This window comes from Mobula hypostoma, chromosome 4, assembly GCF_963921235.1.
Source record: "Mobula hypostoma chromosome 4, sMobHyp1.1, whole genome shotgun sequence".
Taxonomy (NCBI): domain Eukaryota; kingdom Metazoa; phylum Chordata; class Chondrichthyes; order Myliobatiformes; family Myliobatidae; genus Mobula; species Mobula hypostoma.
In genome coordinates, this window is record NC_086100.1 from 36739863 (window position 1) to 36761112 (window position 21250).

The 21250-nt window shown below is 39.2% G+C and overlaps 1 protein-coding gene across 6 annotated transcripts in view; it reads left to right on the plus strand.

Annotated features, from left to right (window-relative positions):
- Positions 1-21250, plus strand: part of LOC134345247 (DISP complex protein LRCH3-like) — a 139825-nt gene that overhangs the window by 109757 nt on the left and 8818 nt on the right. For all 6 annotated transcript variants that reach the window (XM_063045614.1, XM_063045616.1, XM_063045615.1 and 3 more), the window contains 5 exons: positions 7172-7229; positions 8245-8361; positions 10405-10523; positions 12058-12195; positions 19174-19251. In XM_063045614.1, the coding sequence (XP_062901684.1) occupies positions 7172-7229; positions 8245-8361; positions 10405-10523; positions 12058-12195; positions 19174-19251 (510 nt within the window). The remainder of the gene's footprint in view (positions 1-7171; positions 7230-8244; positions 8362-10404; positions 10524-12057; positions 12196-19173; positions 19252-21250) is intronic.

Below are 21250 nucleotides of genomic sequence, written 5' to 3' on the forward strand. Positions count from 1 at the left end.
TTCCTTTTAAGTTTTTCTAGTCTGTAACTGGACAAATGTGCACCAAGTATACCGTTTCCTCGTCGCTTGTTTTCTGTGTGTCCTGCGCATGCCCAGTAGGAGGAGATTCGCCCAAATACCCGTTTTAATGTGGACGGAGGTATTTTCAAAAACGCCTGGTGTGGACGCCTGTCGTTTTTATGCAAAACCGGCGTTTTCAAAATTATCTGGTCAAGTGTGGGCGTAGCCTTAGATAGGCACATGGATGATAGAAAAATGGAGGGCTATATCGGAAGGAAGGGTTAAATAAATCTCAAAATAGGTTAAATGGTTGGCACAAACATTGTGGGCCGAAGAGCCTGTACTGTGCTGTTTGGATGTCAAGATCATGAAAGACTTGTGTTTGGAGATATCCAAAAGCTGTTCCAGTGCATTTAAGACGATGTTGGATCTCGTCATTAGGGTTGACATTGGAGGAGAGGTGAATTCCAAGATATGGAAAGTGGTTCACGTTTTCCAGGGTTGTTTTGCCAAGTTGAATTGATGGTTCTACACCAATTGATGGTTCAAACAGACACCAAAATGTTAGTGTACTAAGCAGTGGTAATCCCAACACTCCTGTATGCATCAGAAACCTGGACAACATACCAACAACATCTGAAGGCACTTGAAGAGTTCCATCAACACTGTCTTCGAAACATCTTAAATATCAGCTGGGTGGATAGAAGAACCAACGTCAGCATGCTAAATGAAGCAAAAACAACAAGCATTGAAGCCTACGTCATCAAGAACCAACTAAGATGGAGCGGTCATGTTGTTCAGATGAAAGACGAATGTCTGCCAAAACAAATCTACTCCCAGCTTAAAGAAGGCAAATGTAAAAGAGGCGGACAACAGAAGAGATTCAAAGATGTCTTAAAAGCCAACATGAAGAAATGTAACATTGACATCAACAATTGGGAAACCAATGCCAAGGACAGGAAACTCTGGCAAGCCATCATCTGAGAAGGAACAGCAACTTTCGAAACCAACAGATGTGCAGAATTAGAAGAAAAGAGAAGAAAATGGAAAAAGAGGCAGCAACAACCAAAGCCCGATCCGCCACCGGGAACTACCTGTCCTGAATGCGGAAGAACTTTCAAAGCCAAGATTGGACTCATAAGCCACTTGAGAGCCCATAACTAGATCAACAGAACAAAGACCATCATTCTCGACCTCAAGGGATAGCCATGACGACGACGACTGTGCTGTTAAAATTCTGCAACACTTTGCCTTTGTGTCATTAGGCTGTGTGAATGTTTCCAGTGTACCCATGCAGGTAAGCAATGCACACAACCTGCATAGTTCCAGAGAAAATGTGGTGGGCCACTTTGCTGTTTGTATTACACTTGTGAATATTGTTGAGTGTGTTTCAAATGCTTACATTGCCACATGACTTGTGTCTTAAATTAAGAATATCTTAACTATAATTTTAGAAGATTTTATGATACAATATTCTGTTTGTCTGTTAGTACCTTAAATTTAGGAAAATCTGCTGATTATTTATTCCTCTGGGGCAGTAGATCTGTTTATATTAGCATGTAAATTATGTCTCTGTTATGTCTAGGCAAAAAAGCATTAAACAATGTCTCTCCTATTTCAGGTGTTTGAAATTGAAGCTTGCTGGTGTTTGAACATATTATCATAGAGCAATAGAGAGCTACAGCATAAAAGCAGGTTCTTAAGCTAACAGAGTCCATGCTGACCATCAAGCACCCATTTAATCCCAGTTTTTTCTTCCCACATTCTCATCAACTACCTCCAGATTCTACCACTCACCTGTGCACTAGACGCAACTGATTTAAAGACTTTGGTGTTTGGAAGGAAATCCAAGTGGTCACGGAGAATGTGCAAATTCTACACAGTCAGTCCCCAAGATCTGGCACAGTGAGGAAATGGCTGTTCTAGTTATGCCACTGTACAGCTCATTTTATACAGTATACACTCAGATTTCATCTTTATAGATGTCTTCTCCTGCTCTGATCCTTCGCAATAAAAAATCCATTGTCATTTCACTGCACATGGCAGATCAATATTTTCCAATACCATGTTCTGTATAAGGAACAAGCCATAAGAATGGAACAGGCCATGTTGATCTGGAAACACCTTGTAATTTCTAAACATAATATAGAAGACACCATTAATTACTTCACATTCTGAGTTATTTCTGAATCATTGTTTAGTTTTAGATCATGTAGAAATCTTTAAAACTATTTCAGTCATAACTGCTGCTCCTCAGCTTTATCTTAACATTTTACTTTTTGGCAGTTACTCTTGATCTTTTGTCACCAGTCGGTACAAGACATAAAAGCATTCTTTTACTGGTGCCTTCATATCTCTTTAGGTATTTTAACTTTATTGTCATAAAAGTGTATATTGTATAAAACCTACTTTTCGACTATAAGACATAGGAGTAGGATTAAGCCACTTAGCCTAATGAATCTGCTCTGACATTCCATCATTGCTAACTTATTATCCCTCTCAATTCCATTCTCCTACATTTTCCCTGTAACCTTTGACGCTGAGTAAACAAGAACCTATGAACCTCTACTTTAAACATACTCAATGATTTGGCCTCCACGCTTGTCAATGAATTACATAGTTTCGCCACCCTCAGGCAAAAGAAATTTGTCATCAACTCTGTTCTAAGTGCACAGTCCTCTATTCTGAGGCTGTGCCCTCTGATCCTAGACTCACCCATTATAGGAAACAACTTCTCCATGTCCACTCTATCTAGACCTTTTAATATTCAATAGGTTTCAATGAGATCTCCCCTCATTCTTCTAAATTCCAGTGAATACAGGCCCGGAGGCATCAAACACTCCTCATTCATTAACACTTTCATTCCTGGAATCATGCTCGTGAACTCCCTCTGGTCGTACTCCAATGCCAGCACCTATGTTCCCTCTAAGCTGTGCACATATGCGCACGTACTCGCACACGTTTTTCAACCAGCGCACAAAGGAAATTAATGTGCACACAAAAGGTTAGTTACCTAAAATAATGTTGTAATTAATAATTATTGAAAATAATCTTTTAGCTAAATGTTGCTGTTAACAAGTTAGTCGTTTTTTCAAATACCACAATGCACGTCACTAATTTATGTCACCTCACCTTTCCTTTTCCGGTTTGTACAGCTGCACCACAGCGGCAGCCATCGTTGGCGGACAGTGTTCATATCGTAAAGCTTACAAAGATCTGTTTCAAATCCTATAGATAGCTTACTAAGTTTTTATTGAAAAAGATCAGTCAACTGACCCTGTGGCTAAATACTGTCACAAGAAGTTGATAAACATCACATATAAAGTAGCTTTACAGGTTTTAAGTGATGTCTTTTACGAACTGGCTGCACTGTGCAAGATTCTGCAAAAGAGTGGCCTGACACCGATTGATTCACTTCATTTTGCGCAAGGCAAAATTAAGAAGATAAGAAAGCAGTGTCTGGGAGACAATGTTTTGTGGAGTGACAAAGTTAAAGTTTTGCTAAGCTAACAACGTGAAAAAAACATCACAGTAGATACAAGTTCGCTGTTGACTTTTATAAATAGTCTTTGAGTTCATTTAGAAGAAAGGTTTCCTGAAGATGAGGTACAAGAATGGTCAGCTTTTGATTTCTCCACAATTGCAGGTTGTGACTTCATATTTGGCAATGAATAAGTTAATGCCTTATGTCTAAAATATCATGATTTTCTAGCTGAAAATACTGTAATAGTTAGACAGTTCAGTGATTTCAAATTTTCCGTGCAAGAAAAAACTAAATCCAAACTGATTTCAAACTTTGCTCAAATGTTGGCATTTGTACTTCAAAATGAACAGTTTTCCAACCTTGCACAGTTGATGGACATTGGATGAACCTTGGATTAACAGTCTGTGCCTTTATTCCTTCTCCCTAAGTGCATGACCATATACTATATTCCATCTGCCACTTCTTTGGCCATTCTCCCAAGCTGTCTTAGTCCTTCTGCAGGCTCCATGCTTCCTCAGCATTATCTGCTCTCCACCTGTTGTACCGTTGGCAAACTTGGCCATGCACCACTAGTCACCAGCAACCAACCAGAATAGGCCCTCTTTATTCCCACTGTTTGTCTCCTGCCAGTCTTTCTTGTCATACCATGGGTTATCTTGTTAAGCAGCCTCATGTGCAGCACCTTCTCAAAGGCCTTCTGAAACTCCAAGGAACCATCAGCCATTGACTCCTTCGTGTATCCTGCCTGTTATTTCTTTAAAGAATTCCAATAGATTTATTAGGCAAGATTTCTCTTTAAAGAAACAATGCTGACTTTGGTCTGCTATATCATGTGCCTCCTGGTACCCCAAAACCTTAATAATTGACTCTAACATTTTCCCAACTGCTGAAGTCAGGCTAACTAGCCTATAATTTCCTTTCTTCTATCTCCCTCCTTTCTTCAAGAGTGGAGTGACTTTTGCAACTTTTCAGTCCTCTGGAACCATTCCAGAAATTAGTGGTTCTTGAAAGATCATTACTAATGCCTCCACAGTCTCTTTAGCTACCTCTTTCCGAACCCGGGGGGGGGGGGGGCAGTCCATCTGATCCTAACTTCACAACTTTCAATTTCCCAAGCACCGTCTCCTTAGCAGTAGCAAGTACACTCACTTCTGCCTTCTGACACTCTTGAATTTCTGGCATACTGCTATTGTCCTCCACAGTGAAGGCTGATGCAAAATGCTTATTCAGTTGGTCTGCCATTTCTTTGTCTCTCCCCCCCCCCCCCATTACTACCTTGCCATAGTCATCTTCCAGCGGTTCAATATTCACTCATGTCTCTCATTTACTATATATATATATCTGATTTATAAAAATAACATTTGGTATCCTCTTTTACGTTATTGGCTAGCTTACCTTCATATTTCATCTTTTCTCTCCTTGTAGCTTTTTTAGTTGCCTTCTGTTGGATTGTACAGCTTCCCAATCCTCTAACTTACACTAAAATTTGCTGTATTGTAAGCCTTCTCATTTGCTTTTCTGCTGTCCTCGATTTCCCTTATCAGCCACAGTTGTATCATTCTCCCTTTAAAATACTTCTTCATCTTTGACGTTTATCTATCCTGTGCCTTCCAAATTGTCCCAGAAATTCCAGCCATTGCTGTTCTGCCATCATCCCTGATAATGTCCCCTTCCATCGACCTTGGCCAGCTCCTCTTTCATGCTTCTTTAATTCACCTTTCTCCACTGTAATAATGATACCTCTGACTTTATCTTTTTTTTTCTCAAAACTGCGGGGTGAAACCTATCATATTATGATCACTGCCTCCTAATGGTTCCTTTACCTTAACCTCCCTAATCAAATATAGTTCAGTACACAACACCCGGTCAGAATTGCCTTTCCCTTAGTGAGCACAACCACAAGCTGCTCTCAAGCGTTATCTCATAGGAATTCTATAAATTCCCTCTCTTGGGATCCAGCACTAACTTGATTTTCCCAATCTACCTGCATATTGAAATCCTCCATGACTATCATAAAATTGCCCTTATTACATGCCTTTTCTATCTCCCATTGTCATTTATATCCCACTTCCTGGCTACTGTTTGGAGGCCCACCACAGTCTTTTATCCTTGCAGTTTCTTAACTCTACCCACAAGGATTCTACACCTTCCAATCCTATGTCACTTCTTTCTAAGGATTTGATTTCATTTTATACCAAAAGAGTTACCCCATCCCCCTCTGTCAACCTGTCTGTCCTTTCAATACAAGGTGTATCCTTGGATGTTCAGCTCCCAACTATGATCTTCTTTCAGCCATGACTCAGTAATGCCCATAACATCATACCTGCCAATCTCTAACTGCGCTACAAGATCATCTACTTTTTTCTGTTTACAGCATGCATTCAAATACAACACCTTCAGTCCTGTATTCATCAGCCTTTTTGATTTTGCCCTCGTTTTACACTTCAACTCATCCACTGACTGCAATTTTGCCTTATCATCTGCCTGTCTTCAGTCTCACTATGCACTGAATTGACTTGTATACCAATTGCTCCATCTTCAGCTCTATCACTTCTGTTCCCATCCCCTACCAAATTAATTTAAACCCTCCCCAACAGTTCTAGCAAACCTGCTCACAAATATCCTATAGCTGTATGAAAATAGTTATTATAAACCAAGCTGGTGCATATGATCTGTTTGAGAATATTTTGGAATTGTTAATTGGAAGCTTACGGAGATGGAATACAATTGCACTCATCTCAGTACCCTCCAGATAATGTGTGCATTAATTGGGCAACAGAGCCAGTGCAACACACACAAAAAATGCTGGTGAACACAGCTCTAGATGCTGCCTGGCCTCCTGCGTTCACCAGCATTTTTTTGTGTGTGTTGCTTGAATTTCCAGCATCTGCAGATTTCCTCGTGTTTGCGTCCTTTATAATGGGTGCTTTCGGAAGTTGCTACAGTTTAGGTTTTGCTTTCAGATTAATTATTTATACTTTTACAAAATATTAACCAGCTGTGCTGTAATTTTTAGGTACTTATTGCCGTTAAGTATTTCATCCAAGACCCAGTTCAATTGTTACATACCTGCATAGTGATCTTTATCTATTCCAGAGGATGCTTCACCTAGCCTAATCTATTATTAAAGGTTCCAGCATCTGCAGATTTTCTCGTGTTTGCTAATCTATTCTTATTCCCTTGCTCTGTTTCCCAGCTGAAAATGATTGATAATAACTTGGGAGGCCTAGTATTTTCAGATTTTACTATGTGGTGGAGTTTCTGTAACTTGTTGTGATGCATGTTAGGTTGTATTGTACTTTGAGTGAATGCATATTAGAACTGGTTTGAGCGGGAAGTAAATGACATTGATCAAGTCTCTTCAGTCAGGCCCTTAGCAGGCTGTTCGGCCAATACTACTAAATCTGTTTTGACTGTGGCATGCAAAACACAATGGCATAGCTTAAGCTTTTAACTTTAATTAACTTTTATATATAACCAAAAATTATTGCAGAATAAACTAATTCTTAGTTCAGTTTACACTTTAATTCACCACTTTACTCTGAAGGAGTATCAAGATGTCAGTGTGGCTCAATGTTGAAAAGAAAGTAAAATGTATTGCAGAGAGGCTCCACATTTTTAGACTACTTTTAGTCTCTGTGCAACTAATCTTTTATTAGTTTTTAAAAATCTTGTCTTTTTCCTCAGAATGAAGACAAAGCACCCATGTCACCGAATGTAACTACCCAATCATCTGCCCATACTGGTAAGAGAAAAACCATTGCAAACTATCACAAAAACAGTTGTTCCTCTATTTGTATGCACAATAAAATTATGTATTTTTTGTTTCCTTCATTTGATGTCAAATAAAACATTTACTTGTTTTTAAACAATGTTGCATTGTAATAAGCATCTGAGATAAGGATCAAAATTCAGCGTCAGCATTATATTATCCACCTGGTCATAAGACAGTGATTATGGGACTGATAATGGCACATGTTTTTTGTAAAGCTCTGAAAACCCCTCCATTAATCTATTCACAATCTCTGATCTTGAAAATCCTAAAAATATCTACCTTCACATTTCTAGGTAGACTGGTGGTGGGCTACAATTACAAAAATTATCTAATCTTTGAGACAGGTTTCCCACTTTGACGTGTGTTTAATTTACTTGTATCATTGAGAATATCTTGGTATAATTCACTTGTCTCTATAGTCATTCAGCCCAAGGCGGAATTGTATCAGTCTAGTACATGGTAAGTGGCATGCATTGGTGAATTAGCCTACAGATAGTTTCAGGAGTCCAGAATCTCTTGACAACAGAAAATAAAAATAATATACTTTTGAGTCTAGTGCAAAATGACTACAAGCTGCAGAAAAATTGGGTATACGTAACCAATTTCAGAAAACAAATAAAAGTTGCCAGAAGTAGAATTATTGAAATATCAAAATTGAAAACAACAGGTTTTGGAAAATTAATATTTTGAATATATAAAAATATGAACATAAGGTGTGAATCAATAGCTAAGTCCTCACCATTAAAAAGATCTCCCCCTCTCCCTTCCACCTCTCCCTCCCCCCTCTCCCTCCCCCTCCCCAACCCCTCTCCCCTCTCCCTGCCCCTCCCACTCCCCCCAATCCCCCTCCTCCTCCCAATCCTTCTCCCTTTCCTCTCTCTCCTCCTCCCCTCTCCCCCTGCTCGTACTGATTGTTAATTAAACTCTGCTGCTTAATTTTAGCATTCAGTTCTGCTCATTTATATCCTCTGATATCTGTCTGCAGTCCAACCTGGTCTTCCTTATCCTGGTTCTTCCCCCAATGTTTACAAGCAGGCCATGCAACCTAACCGACCTGAAAGCTTTCTCTTGAGAGCAACCATGCGTGATGAAATGAAAAAAGGTAAGTAAATTTCGCATTGTTCAGTGGAGCACAGGAAATAGTGTCATTAACACTGATTGTCATGCAATTCCTTGTTTCTCTCCGAATGTGCAATATTTCTGTAAACAGTAGGTGACATGCATCAACAGAAAATGATACTTCATTTTCTTATGCATTGGAGGAATATGAACTCTATGGGCTATGTCAGTATTTTTTGTCCATCCTAATTGCCCTTGAGGATGTGTTGGTGAGCTGCCTTCTTGTACCACTGCAGGTGTGGGTGTATGCACAATTCTGTCAGCGAAGGAGCTCCAGGATTTTGATCCAGTGACAATGAAGGAACAGTCATATGTTTCTAAGTCAGGATAATTTGTGACTTGGAGCAACTTCTGATTGGTAGTGTTCCCATACTTTCACTGTCTTTATTCTTCGAGTTTGTAGAGGTCATGGGTTTGAAAGGTGCACGCTAAGGAATCTTTGTGCAGTATATCCTGTAAATGGTACATTGTACTGCTACTATTTGTCAGTGGGTGGATGGTTCTGGATGAGATTCCTGTCAAGCCAGTTACCATGTTAAGCCAGTGTGTTATTGAGAAGCTGCAATCATCTGGGCAAGTGGAGAATACTCTGTCACATTCCTGATATGAGCACTACTTCATTATCTGAGGATTCACAAATGGAGCTGAACATTGTGCAATAGGCAAGTATCCCTCCTTCTGACTTAACTATTGAAGGAAAGGTCATTGATGAAATAGCTGAAGATGGTTGGGCCTAGGACACTACCCTGAAGAATTCCTGAGATTTGCTAAGAACATTTAATACACTTGAGAATAAAGGAGTTCAGGAAATCATATGATAAAATCAAGTACAAATGTAGATCACACATTGAAATATGCCTTGGGAGAAAATTCTTTAAGTAGGGATGAATTTTGATTCCCACTTTCACAAAGGTTTTTTTTTCTTCTTTGTTGTTTCATGTGTAAATAACAAGCACTTAACATTTAGGTGCCCCTGCATTACTATAGAGACATCATTGGCAAATATACTTTGGGTTGCATTGGGAACAGATCTGAAATTACTTTTTTAAATCTCTGCCTCCTGTCAGGATGTTCTTGACACCACTTTCATCATAGCTACAAATATCTCCTTTATTCAAAATCAGAATCTGGTTTATTACTACTGACATATATTGTGAAATTTGTTGTTTTGCGGCTACAGTGTAGTACTTAAAAGATTCCGAGGTTAATAATAAATATGCAAGAAACAAATAAATAGTGAGGTAGTGTTCATGGATTCATGGACCGTTCAGAAATGGAAGAAGCTGTTTCTAAAAAGTTGAGTATTGGTCTTCAAGCTTCTGTATCTCCTCCCTGATGGTAGTCACGAGAAGAGGGCATGGCCTAGATGGTATGGGTCTTTAATGATGGATGCCACCTTCTGTCTTCATTTGCTTGAACATATCTCTGAATTACCTGGGATTTTTCTTCATTGAGATCTGTACTGAAATGCAAAATATGTTGCAGTCTAGCATTAAAAATGTCAGTTCAGACTCCTCAAAATTTTAGAATTGAAATTTCTGGTTTACATAGTTGTAGATCCTTTTTCTCATCATTGGTTTGTTCCTATTGATGCCAGATTAAATTATCAAATGGTCCAGGCTTTCATATAAACAATGGTTGTCTGGTTTAAATTGAGATGTAGCAATTGAGGAGAAGTCTGACAATTCAGTGCCTATCAGAGAAAACAAAAAGTTGAAGAGAAAGATGATCAAGTTGTACATCGATTTCTTATTTTTTTGTTATTTCCATTATCCTTTTGTTCACTGTTATGCAGGACGGTGTATTTAGCCCCAGGTTAATTTTTAATACCTTGTTCACGATGCCTTATGTGGCTATCATACCTTTAAAAAGAGTTACAATGTATCTTAAGGCTAGAAATTATTTCACCCCATTGAATTTATAAAGGGATTTCAACAATAAATATGTATAAGATACTTGATATGAATGTCAAGCAGCAATGTTCCTGTGGTAATTTCTTACGCACAATTAACCTTTCTTTCTCTAGATGGGAACTTTTCTGCTTCGTCCTCTATAAACCCTGGTCAGGGTTCTGAAATCCCGATGATGCTGCAGAACCAAAAACAATATGAGGATGAACAGAGAGCAGTGCAGCAACTGAGGAAGGTAATCAATTGTACAGTTGTCCACCACAATTGAAGCATCACAATTGGCCTGCAGTAAGCAAGTCCACAGGAAAATTATCTAATGATAGATCGTGGAACATACTAATGAATTAATGATGGAATGATTCTGAATGGTATTTATGTAAATAAATGCAAGGAAGATGCCTGTACTTTTTATTCACATTCCCTCAGATTGCCAAAAGTCTGGAAGCTTAATGTGCTCTTGGAATAAAGCTTAATGATTTGTTGACACCTGCCAGTCATACAGCACAGAAACTAACCACTGAGTGAAGAAGTTCTCTCTCGTGTTCCCCTTAAACATTTCACCTTTCACCCTTAACCCATAACCTATAGTTGTAGTTTCACCTAACCTCAGTAGAAAATGCCTGGTTGCATTTACCCCCTCATAATTTTGTATACCTCTATCAAATCTCCACTCTAGGGAATAAAGTTGTAACCTATTCAATCTTCCCCTATACTCAGGTCTTTAAGTCCCAGCAACGTCTGTGTAAATTTTCTTTGCACTCTTTCAATTTTATTTATATCTTTTCTGTAGGTAGATTATTGTGTTCTTCATCTTATTGTGTATTATTTTGTGCTGCTTTGGAACCAGAGTAACAATTATGTCATCCTACTTTACACTTGTGTACTGAAATGGCACTAAATAATATTGAATCCTGAACAAGCCTTTCTGCCTACTGAGTATGTACTAATCATTTACAATAATCCCAATTTTTCTCCCCAAATTCCCATTATCTCTTTTATATTCTTCCTCTCACTTATACGTTAAAGGCAATTTACAATAGCCAATCAGCCTTCAAATCTGCACATCATTGGTATGTGGGAGGAAACCAGGGCACCCAGAAGAAATCATAGTAGTCACGGGGAAAATATACAAATTCAGTATAGATAGAAACAAGGTCAGGATTGAAGCTGGGTTTCTGGAGTTGTGAGGCAACAGCTATATTAGCTGCACCACCCTCCACCTCCACAACATGAGACTCTCTACTCTATATGCACCTCCATACCTCTTGCTATCTCTATACCTCATGGCTCTTCTGAAATAGGCTGACAAGCCAAAAAGTTAATGCAACTGGCACTGCCAGCAATTCCCAAGTGCTGTGCCTGAATAGAAAGGGGGGAAAAAAACATATTACTCTGTTGCAATTTGTGCTTGTCAAGTTAGGGAAATAAAATCTTACCACTTTGAGCATTTAGTTCTGGTGTCCCACAATAAAGTATTTAAATGAGTCTTTTAATTTCTGAAATCAACCATTTTTAAGGAAACTACCATCTGAACTACCACATTAATCTGCTTTTATCTCGTGTTGATATATCCATTAGGAATAGGGCCATATTTATTATTACAAAATGTTTTAGCTATCAGATGGTAAAATGAAATTACTTTATTTGAATTTAAGCAAAGTTGCAGAACTAAAATTCAAGTGTATCACTTAATCCTCTGCAACACTGTTTATAAAATGTATTTGCTAAACAATTAACCATTATAGATTTTTCACTGATTTATTTTTCAGAACATTGAATCACGGTTAAAGGTTTCACTCCCAGGTGATCTTGGAACAGCACTTACAGATGGTGTTGTCCTCTGTCATCTGGCTAATCATGTGAGACCACGGTCAGTCCCTAGTATCCATGTCCCATCTCCAGCAGTGGTGAGTATTCTGAAGTGTAATTCCATCAGCAGCATCCTCAACAACAACTGATAGAGTGTCAGTTTCACTTGTAGACTTGGGCATCCAGCTGTCCAGCTTTACTTTGTTATCACCATTGGCAAATGCAATGTTAGCACTCACTTCAAGAGGACTGGAATATAAAAGCAAGGATGTAATGTTGAAACCTTATAAAGCATTGGTGAGGCCTGGTTTGGGCCCCTTATCTTAGAAAGGATGTGCTGGAACTGGAGAGGATTCCAAGGAGGTTAACGAAAATGATTCCAGGATTGAATGGCTTGTCATATGAAGAGCGAATGATGGCTCTGAGGGGTGACCTCATTGAAACCTGACAAATGGTGAAAGGCCTTGATTGAATGGATATGCAGAGGATATTTCCTATGGTGGGAGAGTCTTAAGACCAGAAGACACAGCCTGAGAATAGAGGGGCGACCTTTTAGAACGGAGATGAGGAGAAATTTATTTTGCCAGAGGGCGGTGAATCTGTGGAATTCTTTGCCACAGGCAACTGTGGAGGCCAAGTCTTTAAGTATATTTAAGGCACAGATTGATCGATTCTTGATTGTTCAGGGCATGAAGGGTTGTGGGGAGAAGGCAGGAGTTTGGGCCTGAGAGGAAAATTGGATCAGCCATGATGAAATGGCAGAGCCGACAATGGGCCAAATGGCCTAATTCTCCTATATCTTATAGTCTTATAGTTTTATCTTGACCCCTCCATTGACCTCTTGTCCAGTATTCAGTAATACAGGAGTAGAAAAATTCTTCATCTAAATATTATGAAGATAGAAGCCAATTGTCTTTGATCTCTGTGTCTTACTCTGTACAGTACCTTCAAATCAACTCTTTCCCTTGTAACTTCCTGGGACTGAACTAGGTAGTTTTGTTATCATAATTTGATACTTAATCCTATGAGTATTTTCTTAATATAAGAATACCCTATTGTCCTCATATTTTATCTCCTTAAACTTGCACAGTCCCAACATCTCAACTGCTGAAAAAAAACTTTCATCAGAGAATTGTGGAACCAGGTGCTTATGGCCCACCTCATCCTCCATGTGTGCTAATCCTATTTGCCTGTGTTAGGCCCATATACAGTACTTCACCTTTCCTATCCAGATAGCTATTTGACTGCCTTTTAAACAGTGTAATTGTATCTCCCTCTACTACCTCCTCTGGCTCATTTCATATATTCACCTCCCTCTGTTTGATAAGCTTACCCCTCAAATCTCATATATTTCTCACCTCTAGTTTTGGACTGCCTTCTGCCCTCAATTACGTAAACCACTATAAGGTCACCCCTGTATCCTGTATTCCAAATGAAAGTGTTCCAATTTCTCTTAATACCTCACCTCTCCATTCCAGGCAATATTCTGGTAAATCTCTTCTACGCTCTCTGCATTGCTACCCTGTCCTTCATAGACTATGATGGACAGAAGTGTACTTAATACACTGTCTAACCAATGTTCTGCAACACGCTATCCCAACTCTTATATTCAGTGTCTCAGCCTGTGAAGGCAAGCAAACCGATTGGGTTTTTCCACAACCCTATCCACTTCTGTCACCATTTTCAGGGAGCTCTGGGCATGCACCCCAAGATTTCCCTGTACATCGACTCACCTTAGGCCCCTGCCATTTACTCTCTATGTTTTACCTGAATGTGACCTCCTAGAGTACAATACCACAAACTTTCCAGGTGATGTAAGTCCCACTATAATCAGCCCCTTTGTTTTACCTAATAGTCCATTCTAATGCTTTCCAAGCCAGCTTCCATTATTCAATTGTCTAGCTGTTGTGATTAAAACTATTGTCTTTGTCTCATTGTAGACCAAATCTCAGTAACTCATCACCCCTCTGCTTACTGACCTACATTGGCACACAGCTAAAGTAAGGTCTTACTTTCAAAATTCTTTTCACTGTTTTCAAATTCACCCTTGATCTTACTCATCTAGAGTTTTGTAACCTTGTTTATTCTCATAATCTTCTAATTATCCCATTTCTGGCCTCTTGATCATCTCCAAGTTTAATTGTTTTACTACTGGCAGGTATGCAGTCAGCTGGGAAAGCTCTCAGCTGTTGAATTCCTTTCTTAAGCATATTTAAGGCAAGCCACACTCAGGTTGGAGGAACAACACCTTATATTCCATCTGGGTAGCCTCCAACCTGATGGCATGAACATTGACTTCTGTTAATGCCCCTCCTCCCCTTCTTACCCCATCCCTTATTTATTTATTTGTTTGTTTGTTTGTTTATTATGTTTTCCCTTTTTTTTTCTCTCTCTCTCTTTTTTGCTCTCTGTCCCTCACACAATAACTCCTTGCCTGCTCTCCATCTTCCTCTGGGCTCCCCTCCCCCTGTCTTTCTCCCTAGGCCTCCCATCCCATGATCCCCTCCCTTCTCCAGCCTTGTATCCCTTTTGCCAATCAACCTTCCAGCACTTGGCTTCATCCCTCCCCCTCCTGTCTTCTCCTATCATTTTGGATCTCCCCTTCCCCCTCCCACTTTCAAATCTCTTACTATCTCTTCTTTCAGTTAGTCCTGACGAAGGGTCTCGGTCCGAAACATCAGTTGTACTTCTTTCTATAGGTGCTGCCTGGCCTGCTATGTTCCAACAACATTTTGTTTGTGTTGCTTGAATTTCAAGCATTTGCAGATTTCCTCGTGTTTGCATTTTTAGGTTCACTACTGTGAAGCCTCTTCCAGTGATGCCAACACTGAAGAAGTATAAATCTTCTCTTAAAATCAATCTTGTCCTTTTTGTTATTCACTCTGATGTCTCATATGTGACACACACAAACTGCTAGAGGAGCTCAGCAGGCCAGTCAGCGCCAGTGGAAAAGAGTAAATGGTCAAATTTTAACGCCGAGACTCTTCATTAGGACTGGAAAAAAGTTGAGAAGTCAGAGCAAGAGGGTGGGGGGATGGGAGGAATAAGTACAAGGCGGTAGGTGGTAGGTGAGACCAGGAGCGGGGAAGGGTGAAGTAAGTTGAGAAGTTGATTGGTGAAAGAGATAAAGGACTGGAGAAGGGGGAATCTTGATAAGAAAGGGTAGAAGATGATGGAAGAGAGGGAAGAGGAGGAATACCAGAGGGAGATGATAGGCAAGTAAGAAGATAAGGTGTGAGAGGGAAACAGAAATGGGAGAATGCTGAGGGGGGGGGGGCAATTACCAGAAAACGATGTTTATGTCATCCAGTTGGAGGCTACCCAGATGGAATATATATATGGTGTTGCTCCCACAACCTGAGTGTGGCCTCATTGCAACAGTAGAGGTGGCCATGGACTGACGGATGGGACTGAGAAGTAGAATTGAAATGGGTGCCATCAGGAGATCCTGCTTTTTCTGGCAGATGGAGCATAGGTGCTCAGCGAAGCATTCTTCCAATCTACGTTGGGTCTGACCAATATGCAGGAGGCCACACTGGGCGCCGCAGATACAGTAGATGACTCCAACAGACCCACAGGTGAAGTGCTGCCTCACCTGGAAGGACAGTTTGGGGCCCTGAATGGTCATGAGGGAGGAGGTGTAGGGGTAGGTGTAGCACTTGTTCGGCTTGCAAGGATAAGTACCAGGAGGGAGGTCAGTGGGGAGGGATGAATGGACAAGAGAGTCGCGTCGGAAGTGATCCACGCAGAAAGCGGAAAGTGGGGGGGGGGGCGGTGGTGAGAAAGATGTGCTTAGTGGTGGGTTCCCATTGGAGATGGCGGAAGTTACAGACAGTTATGTGCTGGACACAGAGGCTTTGTATCTCTTTTATATGGTTCAGTGTCCAATTTTGTTGATAATACCCTTCTGTAATACCTTGGAACATAATGCCATGTTAAATGCAATGTAAAATATATATAACTGTTGTTATTCCTCCATGAGAGTAAGAATTATGTACTAGTTACATCCAGTTGATGGTGATACTAAAAGGTTTTATTGCCACAAAAAAGCTGTTGTATTCATAAAGCTTGCATTTTCAAATTCCAGTTCTCATTTCATCAGTTGCCTTATCTTTGATTCTGATAATAAATTGAACACAAAGTTGTAGTCGAACATAACTTCTCGTGATTTAGTGTACACACGACAAAATTAGTAACTTAGAGTCTTTGGAAGATAGAAATAGGCAGGTTGGCCAAGTGTATTTTAATGATCAAGTTTAGAGGTAACAAAGGTACAGGATAAGTATTTTAACCACTAATGCGCTGAGGCTGGAACATATGGGAGTGGAAATTCATTTTCATAAAAATACAATAAATGTATAAGGTAATAAATTTAAAACTCTTCTGGGTTGACTTCAGTTACCAGAAAAAGACAATGGAGTAACAAGTTAGGCAACTGAGCTTTTTGCAGGGACTAAAGAAAATTCTTTTGGTCATCTCATTATTTGGTTGGAGTAAATATCTCATTTAGTGTTAATGGTGTAATAGGACTCTGACAATTTGAAGGTAGTAAAGGGAATAGATGGCAGACTCAATTGTAAAGGTACTTTATACTAAACCAGGAAGATCAGGGATTGCAGATTATTTGGTTTAAACTATTATCTGGAAATCAGTCAGCTGGAGGGAACTCTCGAGCTAAACTTGGGCATTGTGGACAAGCTGAGCTCCACTGTAGGAAGGCAGATCAAATGGGAAATGCTTAAATAATTTGCTGAATGGTTTATTGTGTGTGAAATTTCAACAAGGTAGGGAGTGCCGAGTAGAATTCCAGATGGTCTATATAGCAACTTCACTGTGGCTGACTAATTCGGGACAGTATGGTACGGGGGACGGTGGGGGAGTAGCAGCATGTTAGCATAACTTTGCAGCACCCACAGTCGGGGTTCAGTATTCACCACTGTCTGTAAAGAGTTTGTACATTTTCCAGAAGCATGGCAATATTTGCGGGCTACCTCCAACACATCCTCAAACAACGCAGTTCACTATTGGTTTTGATGCTTCGAGGTACATGTGATAAATAAAGCTAATCTTTAATCTCGTAAACACGAGGAATTCTACAGATGCTGGAAATTCAAGCAACACACATCAAAGTTGCTGGTGAACGCAGCAGGCCAGGCAGCATCTCTAGGAAGAGGTACAGTCGATGTTTCAGGCCGAGACCCTTCGTCAGGACTTTTATCTCTCTTGTTTAGTGTATCTCTATGGTGCAAATATTGTTTGCCGCTTATCAGCCCATTCTTGAATGTTATTTAGATCTTACTGTGTGCTGGCATGAACTGCTTCATTTATTGAGGAGCTGTTTGTGTGATCATCAGTAGAAGTTCTTACTTTGAACCTTCTGATGGAGTAAAGTCATTGATGATATAGCTAAAGATGGTTGGGCCAATGACACTAACATGAGGAACCCCTGTGTTGAAGCCCTGGTGCTGGATCAATGGATCTCCACTAACTACAGTCACTTTACTTTGTGTGAGGTGTGAATCCATCCAATAGAGTGTATTTCTTTTTCTTGCCCTATGACTCCAATTTTATCATGGTAAAATGTTGCCTTGATGTCAAAGGCAGTCACTGTCACCTGTAGAATTCATCTGTTTGGTGTTGCCACATGCACCTGTGGAGGCCAGGTCATTGGATGTATTTGAGGCAGAGATTGATAGATTCTTGATTAGACACGGCATCAAAGGTTACGGGGAGAAGGCCAGGAAATGGGGTTGAGGAGGAGAAAAAAAGGATCAGCCATGATTGAATGGCGGAGCAGACTCGATGGGCCGAATGGCTTAATTCTGCTCCTATGTCTTATGGTCTTATGTTGCGATCAAGTCTGTGATGAGGTCTGGAGCCAATAGTTCTGGCAAAACCCAACTTGAGCAAGAGTGAACAGGTTATTGGTGAGTAAGTATTATCTAATAGCCCTGTCGATGACGCCTTTAACACTTTGCTGGAGAATGAGAGTAGACTAATAATGTAGTAGTTAGCCAGGTTAGACTTATAACTGCTTTTTGGAAACGGGTAGATGCCAGTATTACAAATGTACTAGAACAGCTTGGCTAGAGGCATCACCAGATTTGGAGTGTAGCTGGCATGTGGTCTGCTCCAGTGGCCTTTGCTGTACAAAGCCACTTTTGATATTACATGGAGTACATCAAATTGACTGATTTCTGTGATTCTGGAGATCTCAGGAGAAAATTGTGGTGGCATTGTACTTGCTCACTGCATCCTTAAATGTTCATTTGATGTCCTGTCATTGTTTAACAATTTGCATTTTAGGTCATCTCCAGTGTAAACTTAAATCTAACCTTTTTATAACTGCTAAAGTATAGAGATTTCGTAAAAATGGACTGAAGTAACACACACAAAACTCAGTAGGTCAGGCAGCATCCATGGAAATTAACAGTCAATGTTTCAGGCCAAGACACTTCTTCAAGACTGGAAAGGAAGGGGATGCTGGCAGAATAAAAAAGTTGGGGGAGGGGAAGGAGGACTAGCTGGAAGGTGATAGGTGAAGTCAGGTGGATGGGAAAGGTAAAGGGCTGCAGAAGAAGGAATCTGATAGGAGAGAAGAGTGGATCGTGGGAGAAAGGGGAAAAGGGAAGTGCAGCAGTAGAGGTGACAGGCAGGTGGGAAGGTGGTAAAAGGCCAGAGTGGAGAATAGAAGAAAGGGGAAGGGAAAAAGTTACTGGAAGAAGGAATTGATGTTTGTGACATCAGGCTGGAGGCTATCTAGCTGGTAGGCTTTGCACCTCCACCCTGAGAATGGCCTCATTGTGGCAAAAGAGAAGGCCATGGACTGGCATGTCAGAAGTATTGAAGTGCTGAGGCAGCATTGAAAGCATTAGTAGTTTCAGTTCAAACTAAACTTTCTCTTTATGTATAACTGCATGGGGTAATTAAATATAAATATAAGTTCTATAAATATCCTTTCTGCCTCTTTTCTCAATCCATCACCTCCTGTTGTTTTAAACAGCATTTTCCTATAATATCTCCCGTAGACTGAACTTTGACTTCAGTTTACTAGCTTGTTCAACTTTTGGTTACAGCCCAAACTTACAATGGCAAAATGCAGACGAAATGTGGAGAACTTCTTAGAGGCATGTAAGAAAATTGGTGTACCACAGGTATGTGCACTTGTTTTGAGGTTATTTTATGTCTATGTCAAACCTAGATTCTATGCTGCTACATGCTTGATTCTGCTTTTTTTATTGACATCTAACATTATTGATTAATACTTGCCAAATCAGTCATCAATGACCAGTCATATTTTTAGAGAAAAAGATCTGAAACAAATGCCATTGTTGTGATTGTTCCTTATTTCTCTTTCAGTTTTCCCTCTTTCTTATTTTATCAGTCATTCCCAAGTTCCTATTCTCTCTCTTAATGGAGATCTCGACTGAAACCTGTTCATTTCCAGTGTCTCTTCTCTGTCGAGCAAGTGACCCACTGACCTGAAAAGTTTTTCTCCCCACTACAGCCAACTTCCTGTTGTGCATTCTGTAGTTCTTTTTTCACACTCTGACAGTTACACTGCATGAGCTTTCAGAGCTATTGTCATTTCTTCTTTGTTTTAAAGTTCACATTGAATTTTAAATTACCAGAGTGTGGACATGCTCAGGAGAGTTAATTAACCAAATCTGGTTTGATGATACAATATTCTTGGCCTTTTAATGTTGGGATCTCTTTTGAATCTTTTTACAGAGAGGGATTTGATTTAAAGCAATAGAAAATAGAAAATGCTGGAAAATCTTAGCAGGCCGACAAAGACAACACTTCATCATTACTCTCCATCAAATGATGAGTGTTTCCAGCATTCTCTACTTTCACTGCTAATTCCCTGCCCCCCCATTCATTTAGAGAAGCAAACTTGAACTTTTTTCTTTACTTAGTTTTATCAGAATTTTGCATGTTCATTAAAAATATAACCTTGGCATTAACTCAGGAACATTTTTAACAGCATGTGATTTTTATAAAATACATATTTAACTATAAGAAATTGCAAAACTGAATTCCAGAACTGATGATGTTATTCTAGATTTAAAGGTACAAATTTACTGAAAACTGTAATATTGTCTTCATGTCACAATTAAAATATTATTTTTTAAATTAAAATAAATTTCAAAGATGTGAGACTTCAAAGTATGTGGACTTCTGTCAGTACAATGGTAATGTGTTTTCAGTATCTCCAGCCTCCTGCATGTATAAATTTTACCTCCTGGATATATGGGTATACGATTTAATTTTTTTTGGATGACTTGAATCTCTTAGCTGGATTTATACCTGCATGAGCTGGAGGGAAACTATTTTGACAGGTTTTAACTTAACATACTTTGACTGTAGACAAGAATAATGTTTCTACATTCTACCATCTATTTGGCGCTGTTTTGGGCATAATATTGAACATTCCTTTCTTTCAAATGAGAGGTTTCTTGGTGCATCTTCAACTAAAAGAGAATACAACAGGTCAGACAAAAACAATTACAATAGATTTCTAAAAGTCATATTTTCTTTGTATAGCATGTACTACCAATGATGTCACTATTAATTCCACAAGGTATTTTATCCACAAATTTGTAAATTTTTAATGTACCATTTATTGATCATAAACTAACTAGAAGAAAACAAAAACTACTATGGATTATTGTGAGCAGTGCTGTGACAGATCATTAACAATTGTGTATTTGCAATTCTCAATGGCGAATGCAATGAACTGTATAATATCCTTGTGTGAATCATAATTAAAGTAATTTAAAAGCATTTTAAAATTTATTGTAATCAAAAACATTGTTGGCTGCATCCAGGATATTCACAAGGTGCAGGTATTATCCTTTCAGATTAAATTCTTGTGCTTCATTGATACATCCCATTTTTATGTTTTTGTTAAATTTGTGTTTATCTAATTGAAATTATATTCCTACATTAGGTTTAACAATAAAAGATCAGAATTACAAGAGACCTGACAATCTTAGCATCAATACAACTAACTGCATTTGAAATATGATGTTTCTAAGTTTTCAGTCGAGTCTTTAAAACAATTGTTCTCTGATTTCTTATTGCGTATGATTGAAAAGTAAACAGTTACAATGAAAGTAATATGGTTGTAAATTAAAATACTTATAATTT